Source organism: Populus alba, chromosome 17 (assembly GCF_005239225.2).
Source record: "Populus alba chromosome 17, ASM523922v2, whole genome shotgun sequence".
Classification (NCBI taxonomy): domain Eukaryota; kingdom Viridiplantae; phylum Streptophyta; class Magnoliopsida; order Malpighiales; family Salicaceae; genus Populus; species Populus alba.
In genome coordinates, this window is record NC_133300.1 from 1,206,130 (window position 1) to 1,224,207 (window position 18,078).

The 18,078-nt window shown below is 29.4% G+C and overlaps 1 protein-coding gene across 1 annotated transcript; it reads right to left on the reverse strand.

Moving 5' to 3' along the window:
• Window positions 1–11,323: 11,323 nt before the first annotated feature.
• LOC118060434 (rust resistance kinase Lr10-like) lies at window positions 11,324–15,668 on the reverse strand. Its single transcript, XM_035073660.2, has 8 exons — window positions 15,134–15,668; window positions 14,968–14,997; window positions 14,184–14,213; window positions 13,956–14,000; window positions 13,766–13,795; window positions 13,162–13,191; window positions 12,839–12,919; window positions 11,324–12,321 (listed from the first exon to the last, which is right to left on the reverse strand). The coding sequence occupies exons 1-8, from the start codon at window positions 15,666–15,668 to the stop codon at window positions 11,324–11,326; spliced, it is 1,779 nt and encodes a 592-aa protein (XP_034929551.2).
• Between the last annotated feature and the right edge of the window lie 2,410 nt (window positions 15,669–18,078).

Below are 18,078 nucleotides of genomic sequence, written 5' to 3' on the forward strand. Positions count from 1 at the left end.
AGTTTTTAATTTAACTTACAAACTCTATGAAGAATCGATCAATTTCGTTGTAATTTATGTTTCTCATTCGCATCTCGTTGTAATTTATCTAGGTTTTGTTTCTTGGTTTCCTTGGATTCTATCTCTCTATGGATTTGGCTATTACAAAAAAAAAAAAACATAATCTTGATTAATCTTTGTGGTGTTTTTGGTTTTTTTTTTTTAAAAAAAAAAAGAAGAAGGAAGAAGAGAATCTGTTTTTGATAAGGAAAGAGAAAAAAAAATCTTGAAGTTACTAAAAACAAATTGCACACAAATAACAAATTGTGTTCATCTTTGAATTTGAGAAATTCATCACCTATTAAAAAAAGAATCAAAATCACAAACCTTGAAAGGATTCTTGGAGAAATAATTTGGAAATTTTGGATCTTGCAAGAACTAGGGTTTAGCCTAAACTTGTCTTGGAAATTCTTGGTAATCTTGATTGATTTCTTGCAAATTTATGTAGTTTCTTGATTATATTGCATCAATTTCTTTAGTTTCTTGTTTTCTTGCATCATTTTCTTTAATTTTGTAGTTTTTCATTATTTCTTAAAAATAATTGTTGCTGTTATTTGGTGTTTTCGTTTTCAACATTATATTTGCATAAGTTTACATTGCTGCTTGTAAGTTCGTTCTCATGTTTTGTTTTGAAAGTTTGAATAATTCTTGATTTTGGAGTTTTTAAACATAAAATAAATCATTATGTAATTTGGTTAATTGTTTGATAAGTTGTTAAGTTACTTTAAATAATCAAAGTATAGGAATACAGTGGTAAAAGGCGTGAGTCTATTAGTGAAAAGCCTAATAAAATTGCATGAAACACGAAAGAAGTGGATTTTGTTGTGAGAGTAAACATGTGAGGTTTGTGTGAGGAAAAAAAATTTTTTTTTATTTGCTATTAACCTTTATTTCAGGTATAAACAATTTCATTAAAAAGTGTTGAACAAAAAAAGATGAGAACTATAAAGGAAATGCATGATAAAATAGAAGCTATGATAAAACTGTTAATAAGTAAGAAAAGGAAGTTAAAATGCCTACCATTAGGGCTACAATGAATGATAAGAGTGTGGGTGATAATTCTAAAGAAAAAAAAAAAGAAGTTTTCAAAGGTTGATAATTAGAAAGTTGCCATGAAATTGATAAAGGAGCAATAAAGAAAGAACATCTTCCATATTAGATGTCACATTAGTAACAAGATGTATAGTATGATTATTAATAGTGAAAGTTCTAATGTTAGTAGTATTATAATTGTTAAGAAATTGAATCTAAACATTGTTAAGCATAATAGATCTTATGTGAAAATATGTATGAAAGTGGTTAGTAAAGTGTGCTTATCTAAAATTATTTTCAACAATTATTTTCGTATAGTGTCAATGAAGGCAAAAGTAGGTAAAAAAAGAGCTTTAAGGGCTTAAACAAGACCAACTTAAAGCTTAAAGAAGAAAGCAAAGTTGAGGAGACAAATAAATCATAGTGAGGTCATGAATTTAAAGAGTGAATAAAGAAAAAATAAAAGATGAGAGAAAAGATTTAGATTTTTCTACAGAAGAAAAAAAAAAGACAATTGAAGTCGAGAGTGGAGAGAAGAAAATAAGAATGAGAAAACCAGTGAAGGAAATTATAGGTAAATACTTGAGTTTCTATATAAAATATAACGAGATCAAGAATACTTATTTTTCTAACATGCTTATGATTTTACTTGTGTCTAAAAAGACATATTTTAATACTAACAATCTTGATTTTTTTTATTCCTAGTGTTGCTATATTTTTGTTACATGATTTTGAGGATGATATGGAACAATCAAATTCGGATTTGAGCTTAATGTGTCCTATTACATAGCTTAACGCCAATAAACATACTTTTTTAATCCGACATTTGGATCAAGTTGAAACTTTACCTAAAGTTTTTCAAAAATATTTTTTTAATCATGAGTTAAAATTTTAGGACGATCAGAGTTTGATAAGAATTTTTGATAAAAGGATAGAAGTTATTTTCCAAATCTTGCTATGTATTTCCTTATGAGATCCATAGTGGTTTGCCTTTGATAAATGACAGTCAATAATAGTATGAAAAAGTATAAACATCCTATCTTTATATTTGATGATATTCTTAATGAGTTGCATGGATCTTATATGTTTAGTAAGATTGATTTGAAAATTGATTATTATCAAATTAAGATGAAAGAATAGGATGAAGGGGAAAATATTTTTAAAGCTAAATGTGGATTGTTTGAATGGTTAGTCATGTTATTTAGTCTTACTATTGCACATAGTAATTTAATGATATTGATGAATAATATATTGTGTGCATTAATAGGTAGCTTTGTTGAGAAAAAGAATGAGAAGTATGCATTCCTAGCAAACAAAAGATAAAAAGGGTTGTTTTTTAACCAAGAGATTGAGTTTGGGTGCATATACGCAAAGAGAGGTTTCCTGAACATAGAAAATCAAAGTTGATGCTTAGAGGAGATGATTCATTTAGAATCATTTAAGGAGTTAATTCCTACCAAATGGATTTATAAGGTCAGTATAATGCTAGTTCTATATTCAAAGATTTTTTTTTTTTTAATCTTATTTCATGTTCGATATAGGTATGATTTGAGGTTGAATCCTTTTGAAGAGAGATGGGATGATGTGATCCTAGCTATGACATCAAAGAATCTATTAGGAGTGTCCATTGAATCTATTATAAGGCCTTAAACAAATTGAATCCAAAAGGAGTTCCATAGGTTAAGTCAAAAGACTTTGGTTAAAAAGGTTCAAATCTACTAATATAGATTTTTGTTTACTTTTTACGTTATATCTAAATCTACAAAAGGATTTTAGATGTGATTCAAATTGGATTGGAAATTAGACATCTATATCTTTTCAAATATATATGGTAGGACCGCTAATTTATCTGAACAAGAGAGAATAACATGTTTGAAGTTGAGCTTTAACCTATTAGCAAAGTGCAAAAATAGAAAAAATATTGTTTCCTTAAAAGTTAAGGATTATATCCATTGCAAAGAGTACTTAATGCTATTTGAAATTCTTGTGGCAGCCTTTGACTTACTTTTTTTTACAATAATTCTATATCAAACAAGAAGAATTAATTGGTAAAAAATCAATTCTTATTTTACAAGACATTAAGCTTTTGTTTAGTAAGGATTCTTTAACAATTATTTTTTCTTGGATATTTTTCACTATAATATGTGGCAAATGGTGAAAAATAATATTAGACTAGTGTAGGATTTTTCTTTTGTGTGGTTGAATGATTTTGATATTAAGTTCTTGATTAAACCTGAAATTTTTTTTAAAGAATTAATCAATTTATTATTATTTATATTTTTTATTCATATCTTATTATAGAAGTAGTGATAATTTTCTTATAAATTTGATTTCTCAAGGCAATATTCTTGTGAGAAGAAGTTGAAAACTTTCTTCAAATCTGAAATTAACAGTCTAATGGAAAATTCCGCGTCATCTACAATCTTCGAATTATTGCACGGTCAAAGTCTCACTGATAAGAAATAGAAAATTGCATGATGAGTTCCTTCCAAGGAAAGGGAAGGCCTCTTCATGGCTTTCCTTACGAAGTCTAAATCCTGGGCCCTTCCTCGTTAAAAAGTCAGAATTATGCATGTGGCGTGAAAAAGTCAGGTTAAGTACCATGTATATAACTATTAAATTATCAAAAGCCTGATGGTTTCCTCACACAAAAGATTATAAATTGGAGCATTGATATTTTTTTTTTATTTCGGTTATATTTTTTTATTATTAATTTATTTTTAAAAATTTTCTATTATGTTGATTGAGATTTTGGATTGATAATTTATTTTAATTTTTTTATCCTTCAAAGTCTTATAAAACATACTTCAGTCAGGCTGGGACAGATTGGTAACATAAAAAAAAATAACAACTCTTTTTTATTTTAATAAAATATTGTGTTAAATATGGTTTTTTTTTTTTTTTGTTTTTTTACCTTTTTTTTTTGTTTTTGTTTTTTTACCTTTGCTTATCAATTTTTTTTCTTTTCTATTTTATCTTTTAATATTTTGTTAATTAGAATTTGGGATTAATAATACGTTTGAATCTATATTTTATGTAGCAATCTTGATTTCAAAAAAAAAAGATATTAACATTTAGTTATTGCTTGATTTTCTAAAAAAACAATTGTGATTTTATTGTTTGAAAAAAGATTGACAATGAGAGGACCATAATTGAAACAAAGAAAAAATAGGAGCACTTTTTACAGAAAAAGAAGAACAAAAAAACAGAAGAAAGAAAATGTTGTCATTGCCTTTTTGCTTAATTTTTCCTTAGAACTTTTTCTGAATATCCTTTTTAATCCTTTTAGTTTTCCAATTAAATAGTTTAGTTCAAAACTTAATTTTTTTATATTTTAGTTCTTAACTTTGAAAAATAAAAAGAGAAATTTACTAGAAAACAGTGAAGGAGATTAAAAAATTGGTTTGTATGATTTACAAAAAGGGTCAAATTTAGTATCAAAATATTTGTCGATATGAATGTCATTAATATGTTTTTAGGCTTTCATATTGCTTGGAAAAATAGATGTTTTTTAACTAGCTTGATTGTGTGTGTTTGGACCATTTTGGTTTTTTTTTTTTAGGCTGGTAGATGAGGTTTTTGAGTTTATAAAGGTGTTATGTGTTTCTAGAGGAAAATAGATTGAAAATATAATTTTATATTCAAATAACACCTTTTTTGATTTTCCAACCATCTCCATGGTGGTCAAATTCTAGGTTGTAGACTACATGTCTTCTTTGTGTTTTGTTTTTTAAGTAAAACTAGGCGGACAATGTATTATCCATTTAGTTTGATAAATAAAACTCTCCCATACTCTTTTTTTAAGACTTAGGTGCACTTGGCCACACGGGTCTGCTTGCTTGAGCTTTATATATATATATATATATTTGATTTTGTTATGAATTGTTTTTAATTTTTTCCTTCAAGGTTGGGTTTTTATTTTTATTTTCTTTTTAATTTCACAATTCAATATTTTATTGATATTAAATTGATTTTCTTAATCTATTTTTGTTTGTTTTATGTAGAATTATTGCGATCTTACATAAATTTCTCAGTATTTAGTTTTTGCTTAATTAAATAAAAAAGAGTTTTAAAGATTAAAAAGTTATTAAACTAAGTTAGGTGCATGAATCAAATCTTGAGTTTGACAAATTAACCTGTGTTAATTTACATATTTTTAAAAATATGTCACCGTCTTAAATTTTTTTTAAAATATATCATTCAATATGAATCAGATTCTAAACTCTTGATTAGTTCTTTTCAACTAGAAAATATGTTAGCAATGCCTTTGATATTTTTTCTAAAGTTTTTTTTTTTTAAATTGATTCGATCCACAACATACGACGAGCCAATGATCTAACAAATATCTATATAAGTTCGAAGCTAATACACTTAATGTGTCGCACCCGACATCTCAGCGATCTTAAAAATTTAATCTTTGAAAGAACGGATTTCTGGCATCCTGTTCTTTAATGAGGAAGTGTCTTGTTTAAGGAGTCGTTACCTAGTATTATGGTCACTAGGAACCCTAACTGGTCAATAGCGATTCTATGGTTCGGGACTGGTTACATAAAAGGAAAGATATTATCACCCCTTTAACGTCCTGCCTAAGATAGGCTGCATTGCTAGTTTCGTCTTAAATTGCTAAATGTTTATTAGTTTATGCTATGAAAATTTGCTTATAATATTCCTGACTCTGGCGCTAGTGAATATTCAACTATGAATAATTCCAACTCTGGTGTTGGTAAATATTACGTAGCTATAAAATAAATTTGGATCAATATTTTTATTCCTGACTCTGGCGTCAGTGAATAAACAAATAAAAATAAATTTATTTTTACGCATGCACATATTTTTTATTTTTTTAGCTAAATAAAACAAAATACAACAAATAAAAATAATATAAATTTAAACCGGTATTTTTATTTCTGACTCTGGCGTCAGTGAATAAACCAATAAATTTACATTATTTTTATTCGTGCATACACATTTTTTATTATTTTTATTCCTAACTCTAGCGTCAGTGAATAAACAGCGTCAGTGAATAAACAAATAAAAATAAATTTATTTTTATGCATGCACATATTTTTTTTTTATTTTTTAGCTAAATAAAACAAAATACAACAAATAAAAATAATATAAATTTAAACTGATATTTTTATTCCTGACTCTGACGTCAGTGAATAAACCAATAAATTTATATTATTTTTATTTGTGCATACATATTTTTTATTATTTTTTTTCTACCTTTTTTTTATTTTTTTGCTTTTTATTGTTTTTTTTGGGCTGGGCCCAACACAATCTATATGGGCTGGGCTAGACCCAGCTGACTCGGTTGGGTCACTGGTCTAGACCAGTGACCCGGCTGACTTATAATTCACTTGCTACAGTAGCAAGAGAATTATAATTCACTGCTACTGTAGCAGTGAATTAAAATGCAAAGGGGAGAAGAACAGACTTACCTGTGGTCTGCTGCTCCTGAAGATGAAGATGAAGCCGGTTTTCTCGGGTGGTTCTTTCTTTTTCTGGTCACTGTTCGTCCTCCATTTTTCTGTGGCTGGTTTGCGTCTGTCTTCTCCTCCAGTTCCTTCGGGTTTTTCTGCTCGTTCTCTCTGTCCCGCTGTGTTCGTTCCCACCGTTCTCTCTTCCCCTTTCGTTTCTGTTCTGCCTCCTCTCTCTCAGTCTGTTGTGCTTTTGTTGCTGAGAAGCTGCACCGATGGACTGTCGTTGAATGTTACAACTAGGTCACGTATGATACTGTGAAGAAAGACAGTAGTCGCTGCTATTGTTGGACTGAGCTGCTGTAGAAGGAGGAAATGGTGGCTAAGGAGCACCCATTGTCACTGCTTCAATGGAGAAGAGAAAAAAAAAAAAAAAAACTCCAGGTGCTGGGTTTGAACTGGAAGACTTCCACGATTGAAGACAAAGCTATTGCTCATGCTTTGAAAACCTGCTGTTGTTGTAAGAGCGCATGTTGGACGGCTCACAATATGGCATAAAGGAAGATGATGTGTTGGAGAAGAAGAAGTTGCACCGCTAATTTACTGGTGCGGTCATTGCTGGTGCAGAAGGAGAAAGCTTGTTGCTGTTGCCAGGGGAATTAATCCTGTTTTCTTTGCAGTTCACGGCTGAGAAGACCAAATGTCATTGCAACGGTGCTGCTGGAATGAATATTAACTGGGGGCTGCTACGGGAAGAAGATAGGAAAAAGCTGGGGGGAGGGGGCAGCAGCGGCTAGTCTAGGATTCTGCCGCGCCCCCTTTTTTTTGTTTAAATGTCTTTTTTTTTTTTAGGGTTTCGAGAGTAATCTGGTTTTCTCTTTTTCTCTTGGGGTTTTCTTTTCATTTAGAGTTTCTTTCTTTAATTTCACCCCCTTTTATTCGCATAGACTGGGATCAGTATTTATAGTGTAAGAGTTTAATCACTTGTAAAAAGTAAAATTTCAATCAAACTCATTCTCTTTTTTGAAGTTCAGATTAGAATCAAATTCGAAATCAGACAACTATCATTATCTTCAAGGTAAAAATTATCTTAAAGGTAAGAATTATTTCGAAAGTAAGGATTATCTCAAAGATAAAGATAGAATGACAAAAGCACATCATAGTCCTTAATTTTTACTCAAGTTGACAAATCACACTTTTCATCGAAATAAGTCTTTGATATTTTAATTTTACATTTTAAACTCTGTAAAAATTAAATTAAAAGCCAATGGGTCAAAATTGGGTTATGACATAATGTATGTTTAATATTATGATAACTTTAATAATTACAGTTTTAAAAAATAGATTTTAAAAAAATTTATAAATTGTAGTTTTTTAAGCCAATAATTCAAGAAAGAGTTTTTTAAGAAACTTATATAAAATTAAAATGTATGTTGGCTAATGATTAACTGAATACTTTCAAATAACAAAACACAAAATACATCATACCCCACTACAGAAACAATAGAGCCTTAAAATAAATAATTAAAATTAGTTTATTTTTTAAATATTTAATATCGTTAACTAAGTAATTGAGTATTAGTACTATTAGCATTAGAATTTGGACCAACTTGTTCCCTTTTCTTGGACACGTAAGTTGATTTCATATCTTTAATCTATCCAACAATTTGAATGATAAAAAACGCATGACGTGTCAAGATTGGCCGCGTCCGCAAGTCAATTCTGATGGGTACCTGTCATGTTCACCTATCGTTAATCTGAATGGTAAAACTTTTACGGGATGGAGGAAAAATGTCATGAGAATGGTAAAAAATAATATAAAACTATTATTAAAATCTTATTTAATAATTTAAATTAGCTTTTATGCCGGCATGTTGTCCCAATGTTATTTTCAAAGTCTATTTTATTAGATTATATAATAATTAAAATAGATTTTTACAAGACATCCACCTATCTAAATTATTGAGAAAAAAATATAATTTTCTTTCTTAATTCTTTCTTTTTTTATTTGAAAAAAAAACATGATTTTTTTATTAGTAATATAGATTTTTGAATCAAAACTTAAAATTATTAAAATAAACATTCATAAAAACTCAATGATTTAAATAAAAGTTGAAAAAATGAATCTTTTCAATTAAAACTATCTTTCTTTATTCATGGATTTTCTTAATAGACCATCATATATATTTTTTATATCGAAAACCTGATTTTTTAAAGAAAAACTTATCATAGTTTGAAAAACAAATATCAATTAAAAACATAGAAAAACAACATGCATTGATAATGTCAATACCAATGTATGAAAAAAAAAAACAATAATTAATTAAAAAATACAACAAAAGAAATATTCTTTTTCATTGTATAATATCCAGAAGCAAATAATTAAAAAAAAAAACCCTGCATGTTAGTTCCATATATAATTATTATAAAACAATTATTAATATTAAATAAAGTTTTCTTTGCATCGAACCATTTACAAAGAACTTCCATTGCAAAGACTGCATCAGCCGAACCTGGAATGGTCCAATAGCCTTCTCAGGAACTTCATTGTAAAATGGATAGAAATTTATAATAGAATCAATCAAAAGGAATCCCTGCCTAGAGTGACCATAACCCTAATTCCCACCTTCCAAAAATCCTCTATAACTTTGTCATTTGGTGGCCCAGGTTTCGAGTTTTGACCAAGTCGTCGGCTTGGCTGGGTTAATTTTTTTTTTTTTAAATCAAAATGACATCGTTTTAGTAATAATAAAAAAAATAATAAAATCAACGGATTTGCGACCGGGTCTTGACTGGATTTTACCGGGTCAACTTGGTCACCGGGTCAGCTTGCCGATTCACACCGGGTTTTTCCTTTTTTTATTTTTTCATTAACCCGGCCTGATTTCAGCCTTGGATCGGCCGGGTTTCAAAACTATACCACAATGACTAAAAAAGTATCCCATAGCCTCATTAGCTAGCATTCTAACTTGCGGACTCCACCCTACTACACAACCTTTCTCACCCACAAGAAACTAAAAAAGTATCCCACAACCTATGTCATCCACAAATGTTTTGGGGGAGCTTGGCTTGCTCAATATGCCTGGTTACCCACAGGAAATAGAAATTACTGACCAAAGACCACATATATAACTGACCTTAGTGGTTTGTTGCTAATCCACTCGGTAAAGAGATCAAAATTATAGTAATCATGATCTTTAATACACTCGTCCAAATATATTGATGGCCTTGTGGGTCTAGGCCTAAAGGCTATGGACTAAGGGCTACGTCAGGAGCCACCCATTGCGGGCTTAGCTATGGCTAAGGCTTTTTATATGATAACTATATTGATGGACTTATTTTCTCCATAAAATACTTTCCAAAACTTTCATAAATACAACCAAAGTTAAATAACTAAATTTATTTTAAAAGTGAAATAACTAATATCTATTTTTCTCAATTTGTATTCACAAACATTTGTAGTCAGCAATACAATAATTAAGGATACATTTAATATCCACTACCGCTAGAATTAGAAGTGTTAGCATTAGATTTGAAGATAATTTTTAGTCTTAAATTTATTGACATCAAAGTCAAGAATATTAAAATAAAAAATATCATAGGTAATTCATCAAAAGCATAGCACAACAATACAATTAGGGTTTTAACGTGATAGGACAAAACCATCAATATAGCCTACACCAGAAAAAGGTCTTGTAATTAAATGGAGTACTCCACTACAAGTTCTGGAGCACAAATATGTTGGGTGCTTCTTTACTTGTTATTAGGGGTAAGTTAAAAAACTAAAAAGTCAATTAAATTGAGAAAACTGGAAAAAAAAACTGAAAAAACCAAATCATGAAAAAAAAACCAATTAAAATTTAAAAAAAAACCGACCGGTTCGGTTTTATAAACCAAAAACTGAAAAAACCGAACCAAACCGAAAATGATCAGTTTGAACCGGTTTCGTTTTTTTTTAAATTTTGATTTGGTTACTTTTTTTGTGAAAAACCAAAACAAATAAAAAATGATTACCCCTACTCGTTATGGATAAAAGTCAACACTTGAGGCAGTGAGCTTTGGAGTGTCAATGGTGGCAATGCCACGGTGGACTGATCAATCAACAAATGCTAAGTATATCACTGATGTTTTGCATGTAGGACTTCGAGGGAAGGGGATTGTGACCAAAAAAACTGGTCATAAGTGGATTGTGACTAAAGAAGATATAAGAAATATCGAAGAGTTTGCAGCAAAACTTGTATGCAGGTCCAACGGTTCTGCAGAGTAGAAGGTTCAATTTGCATATTCAATTGTTGTAAAACATTTGTAGAAATCAACCTAATAAGTTATGGAGAAAGATTTTCTGCATGTTCTGGTTTGTGTTCGTTATGCGAAGAAAAACATGCATTAAAGTAACCATCAACCAGGCTTTTATTAGATTTGGCATTGCTTTATTATTGTTTCGAAACCGGAATAAAGCCCTTATCTTGTTGAATATGTACAGGTATTAGAATCATAAAAAAAATCCAGTTGAAAACGTATAAAAATCTGATACATATTCAGCTAAAATGTACTTCTATAAAAATACATACTTGATTGGATGATATTTATCCGATATCCAATTACTGATACAATCAGTGAAGTTTAACAATTATTGTGTAGATGGTTAATCCATCATGAAAATTAATAAATATATACACATCTATACTTTCATCGACCAAACTTATATGAAGAGTCGGTATAATCATCATTTGGTGGATATGATAACTTTGTAGGGTTAGCTTTATCATCATCTTCTAGGATTTGATGTGGGCTCAAAAAAGGTTTAGGAGGCATACGGAGAAAATCAATATCTATTTAAGCATCTCAACAACTTTATGCATTGAGGGACGATCATCAGGCTTCAATTGTATGCACCACAACGCCACAATCATCATCTTCTTTAATATTTTCTTTTCATATTCCGTGACATCTTCTTGTGTTTCTATGTCCTTTCCTTCACTAACTTTGTCATAAGCCCATGCAGGAAAGTAAATCCGGCTTGAATGATTGGTCAATGCATTCAAGTTCTTCCTTCTTCCTACCAGATCCATTAATAACATCCCAAAATTATAGACATCAGCTTTGTAAGAAACACCTCCAATATTTTTATATAATAATTCAGGAGCCATGTATCCAATTGTTCCTCTAGCAGTTGTGAGAGACACATTATTATTACCTGATGGATATAATTTGGCCAGTCCAAAATCTGAGATTTTTGGAATAAATTTTTCGTCCAGCAGAATATTGTGAGGTTTGATATCAAAATGTAAAATTTGCATATCACAACCTTGATGTAGATATTCAATTCCATGAGCCACCCCAAGAGAAATCTCATACATTTTCTCATTACTTAGTGGGATAATACCTTGTTTAGAAAAAATATACTTTTCAAGAGACCCATTAGGCATGAATTCTAATATAAGAGCACATTTTGATCCCTCAACAGCGAAGCCTATGATTCGCATGACATTGACATGGTAAATTCTCCCAATAGTGGCAACTTCATTGATAAAATCTTGTCCATTGGCTTTTGACTTGCCCAATATTTTTACTGCTATAAAACGACCACTTCGAAGCTTTCCTTTATAAACTGAGCCAAAGCCTCCTTGTCCCAACTTGTTTTTAAATCCATTTGTTATCTTCTTAATCTCTGAATAATTATACCTTATCGGCATGAGATCATTATCATGACTTTGCAAGAATTTCTCAATATTGTTATACGTGGATAAATGCCTTCTTTGCCACTTGTAGATAAGTAAGATTATGAGACATGGAAGACCACAAAGGAATAATAGCGCATGCAATGCCACTGTGTAAAGACATCACAAAAACAATAAATGTTGAAAAAATATATAGTGTTATTAGACTTTATATCAACATTCTTCTTATGAATAGAAAAGTGACTTTCATTATGTATCTCCATGTTGAGTCCTTCCAGTTTAATAGTGTATCTACGAAAGCATATTTTTTTTGTAACATCAAATTCTTAGCTTAAAATTAAAATAAAATATTCATACAAATATTTCTTTTATTTTATGCCGCGTGTGAATATTTGTGTGAGCATGCATGCTTTAGTTTTGCCCATGATTTTTATTTTAAACATTAGCTTAATACTTGTTTACATTACTAAAAATCATTAATATGAATATTCTAACTCTTAAAAATTAACTGTTATGAGCCAAAACTTGGAGATCATTTCTTGCACTTAATTTTTCCTTAATCATATATAGAGCTTATGCTTTAAGATGAATTTGTTTTATGTCTGATGTACATGAATTAATTGAATGTCTCACAATTAGTCTAAAAAAGCAAAGTAAAATACTTACCGATGAAGACAAGTAACACAAGTAGCAACGTCAAGAACAAATTTACGAGAATGATTAGTAAATTTGAAGCGATGGTCGTTCCTACAAGAAAAACACGAGGACAATTAATGAAAAAAAATCGATAATAATTGAAAAAAAACTAAGAATCATAAATAAATATTATATAAATGCAATGCTAGGTGACTTGTAATTCTCTTTTAATAAATCACTTGATAAAAGACTAATTGAAAGGTTATGAATCGGAAAAACAAGGTCAAATGGTTAATGACCCACAACGGAAATAATTAGTACTACAATACGAAGAAATTAATAAGTTAACTCACCTGGGTTTCGATAAGACATCGAGTTGTGATCTATAATCACCAAAAAAAAAAAAAAAAAACAAGGAAAGGTAGCGTCAGAACGTAAAACCTTTAAAAATAAACAACAAAGAGTTTTATCTAACAATTGTATAAGAGTTTCCAGAGGATTTTACTTGTGAAGACATATTAAAAAATAATATAAAAATATCATTAGAAATACTTTAACTTTAATTAATAATTTAAGTTTTTAGATTAAAATTATTACTTTAATCACCAAACTAAATCAAGAATTTGGGGTTTCTTTATATAATGTTTTTTTTTTATATATTGAAAATAGAAAAATCAAATCTCAACATGGTTTCGAGCTCAATAATGAATTCAAAGAAAATTGTTTGATTGAAAACATACCTAAAAATCAGATTGCTCATCATATGAGTTTATTTTAGAATAAAAATCAAAACTTTACTGACTGACTTCAATCCAGTTCGGTTATTTTAGTCATGCAGTGCTCAGAATCTTATTATTACGTTACATAAATTAACTATATGATATTCATATAAATTCAAAAGATTAATGAATAAAAAGAATATATTAAGTTATTTTTAGAAGAAATAAATTAACTCACCTATGCTTCGATTTATTATCGACATGACACCTATATTTATCAGACAATAAAGAGTTAGCATGAGAGTGTAAAATCCTGATGAATAAATAACAAAAGCAAACCTTCTATGCGAAGAAAATGATTAGGGTAAATGCAACAAGTCCAATCCGTGTATTTCAAGAAAACAAAAAAGACAAGCAATGGTCCTCACCTTTCAAATACCTGGCATTCAACCATGTGCCTTTCAACCATATTGCTACAGCTCATGGAAACGAAAAAATCATATCATTTTTCCCAGGATTTTATTATTAGATTACATAACTAAAGGATAAAAGAACATATATTTGGGATTTATAAGTTATTTTTAGGTTCTTGTACTTGTAAAATATTAGTGATCTTTCTTGATAGTGCTTTAATTAGACAAAATAAATCAACTCACCCATAATTCGATTTATTGCCCAGTCGATACCTGAAATCACCAAAAAGATATTGAGTCATTGTCAGCGTGCAAGCAGCGGAGCCAGAATATTTTAAATGAGGGGGCAAATATATTATATGAATATACATTAAAAATTAATTTAAAATAAAAATACCAACTTATATAAAGCAAAATTAATTTTAAAATACTCTTAACATAAAAAAAAATTACATTATAATCATTCTTTTTAAGTTTTTATAATAACAAAATTAAGTTTAGTTACATAATAATTATAAATCTTCCATATAAAATTCATGATAAAATACACATTAATTCATCACAACTGATTTCACACACCCATTACCATATAGCATGTTGTATATAATGCATGAATATGGATCAACATTGATAGTTTAAATTTATCATGATAAATTATTTTTTAAAAATAAAAGAAAATTCTTTAAAAAAAAAAAAACAACCTTCAATTTTACAAATTTCAATCTTTATTTATTGACAACAATTGAAATGTTTGCTTATTCATCTCATAAAAAATTTAATTCTATACCTTTAGTAATTCAATTAAAAATAATATAACTTTTAATTAATTTAAAATAATTAAATTAATCCCTATTATTCAAAAACAATTAAGGGGGCAATTGCCCCCCTAATATACTATGTGGCTCCGCCAGCAAGGGTTCGATGAATGAAAAACAGAAGAAAACCGTAATATATATGATCGAGCCAAAGGTATATGCAACTTTTTGTAAAATTGAGCAACAGCAAATAAGATTCCAAGAGTCATCACCTTTTAAAAAACAGTTTATCACGATTCCAACTGCAATATTTCAAGGAAAAGAAAAGGTCGTATCAGTGTTCAAATCTTATTTTAAGATTACATAGATCAACAATATTTAGTTTTTATCATTCTAAAATAAAGCAAATACGGTATGCATAATCACAGGCATGCTTACCACAGTAGGAGGCCATGGCTGTTTTATCAAAGTACCCGCAGCGGTTCTCTCTGACGGAACCACAACAGGGCGAAAACCATGAAAGCTCGAACCCATATACCAAAATATCATGAAAATCTATATACGACATCTTGCTCTTGTTTTCTGGCAGAAGAAATCCAGGCACATAACAAATCAAATTTATACGGCACAAGTCTGGTATGTCGGCCATTTTAACACCACCAACCATGACATAGGAATAACCTTCCATATTAAAGAAGCTGGGAGAAGAAACACTGCTAGACGAAGTAGAATTATATGCAGTTCTACTGTCATTTTTGCAAGAAGAAGTGTCCACTATATAAGATGGAGGATTCAGTATTGGATTTTCACAACTTATGAAAACTAACGTAAAAGAACTTTTGACCGAGTAATCTAACGGGCGAAAACGAAGTGGATGAGGGAGGGAGAAGCAATCATCTTTCTGAACAGCAGCATCCACAAGTCGAATTGATAAGTCACTGTAATTGATTGCCTGAACATAATATTTTACCATGTTCAAGTGTAAAGTCAGGCGCTCGTTGTTTTCACAAGCAAGTTCATAGTTTTTGTTGCCACAGCTTTCGGGATCGGTACTTAATCGAAAAGGGTAGCTAATATTATTGAAATTGCCATAAGAAGAAGGAGAGCAGTAATTGTTGGTCTTTCTAGCACTGCAACTATGGTGAGTGGATAGGATCACAAGCAAAAGAAGGGCTGCATACGCACCAAAGAGGTGCCTTGATATTTTACTGAACATTGAAGGAGAAAACTTTCAGAGAAATCAAATAATCGCACAAAAGGTTTGTAAGATCTTGGGAACAATACTCATCCACAGACTACGAATGCCATCTTGGATCAATACGAAAGGAAATCAATCAATGGTCACAAATTAAAGTCTTTGAATGATTGAATAGTCACTTCCATTGATTAAGAAATAGGAAATTGCTTGAAGAGTTCCCACCAAAGAAGGGGAAGACTTCTAAATGGCCTTGCCAAGTTGTCAAATATATTTTTTTAACACGACACGGAATATATAATTTAAACTTGAATAATAAAATCATAAAATAATAGGTAAAATATTTTAACTAATTATATAGTAACAATTTTAATTAAGTAGTAATTAACGATATAACATAATTAAAATAAAAATAAAATAAACAATAGAAAAGTCCAAACATTTTTATTTTATTCACATTAATTCCTCTACTTCTTGGATAAATCGACCCACTTACTTCGTCATTTACAAGAAACGAGTCTTTTTAAATTTTGATAGACCATTTAACACTAATTACTTCAAGGGTCAAGCATGTTAATTTACAACTTTTATTCTATATATTTACCAGCTAAAACAGAGTAATATATTAATTGATATGTTAAAAGTTTACATAAGAAAATATAAAGAATGAATAAGTATTTAATTATAGTTAAAATCAAGCTCTTAATTATCAAATTGCACAAGTTTTGTAAGATATAAATTTAAAACAATGAAAGTGTTAAGGTACAGATCACTAGAATGTATAATTTTATATTTTTTCAAACTCGTAAAATCTGTCTGATTTTATCAAGTTTGACTAAATTTACTAGTTTTTTTAGTTTTAATCCAATTTAATACATAAGATACATGTTGACTTATAAAATTTTAAAAATCATTTTTTTTCTCACAACATCGCCCTCCACATACAAGGTCAAGCTCGTCTACATCTTGGACCATTCTAAACGCGATGCAAACGAGCCCACACAAGAGAAGCAAAAATAGAAAGAACAAGAAAAATATACACGTAGTATTCCTTGAAGTTTCCAAGTCGGTAAGAGAAAAAAGTGGGGGGAAAAATGTGGTGCCTTCCAAGCGATCTTTCATGTCCGGTCCCATTTTGCAACGATAGAAGATAATTTAGAGGGGTTGTTGTTGGTCATAATCACAAAAATCTCAAGTGCATAATTCGTAAAAAGTAATTAAGTGAATGAGTAAGATATCCTAACAAATTCTACGAGGATTCACGAAAAATATCAATAATACCAAAATTATTAAACCTCTGATTCAATTATAAAAGTTTGTGAAACAAAAAAATAAAATAACAAACAGACAAATAATTAAATGATGTTGAAAATAAATTCAACAAATCTTATGATTTATGACTTTGCCATAACTAATACTATGAATTTCTCAATTGAATTAATCATATTGAATTTTTTTTTATTAATAATTAGGTTTTACTAAGTAAGTCACTAATCTAACTCAAGTATCAATAAATTATTTTAATGAGAAAATTTTGTATATCTTTATGAAAATTTTAAACTTGTTAAAATTTATTAGAAATGATAAAACCTTTAAGAAATACACAAGTTTTATAGATATTTCTATCCTATAGATTCTTTATGTATTTCAAACAATGGCTAAAACAATTATCATTTCTTGATCTTAAATTGAATCCCAAATCATGTAAACAGTGATCAAGCATACACAAGCATAAAGTTCAGATAAAATACTCAACATATACTAGAATAAAGAACCACTCTATAGCTAAATTAAAAAGAGACAAACCTGATACAATGAATATCATTTATGAGTATGGAAAAATAAGAGAATTTGATGTTTTGGAGTGATTGTTGTTCGTAGCTTCTTTCTTTCGGTTCTAATTGCTTCTACTCCTAGATGTCGCTCCTATCTCTTGTTGTTTGTTTTGGGTAACAAAAAAAATGTGTTAACTTAATTTTACCTAAAAAGGTTTTAATAGTCTGACTGACTTTATCCTTCAAAGGAAAGGAAATCAGTTTCCTTTTACATCACAAATTCTAACTAGTTGAAGAGAAATAAGAGACTTAACCTATTAATTAGCATTTTCAATCTATATGTGTTTTGTGTTCTTCATAGTGAGTTCAAAGACTTGGTAACCAGCCTTGCAACCAAGTCAAAACCTTTTTCA

Excerpts from the sequence above, each read along its gene's own strand:
- LOC118060434 (XM_035073660.2), bottom strand. The coding sequence starts at position 15,668 with ATGGTAAAATATTATGTTCAGGCAATCAATTACAGTGACTTATCAATT. Across the intron at positions 14,214-14,967 it reads GATAAACTGTTTTTTAAAAG|GTATCGACTGGGCAATAAAT; the intron begins GTGATGACTCTT and ends TGGTGATTTCAG. Across the intron at positions 12,920-13,161 it reads GATGTCTTATCGAAACCCAG|GAACGACCATCGCTTCAAAT; the intron begins GTGAGTTAACTT and ends TTTTTCTTGTAG.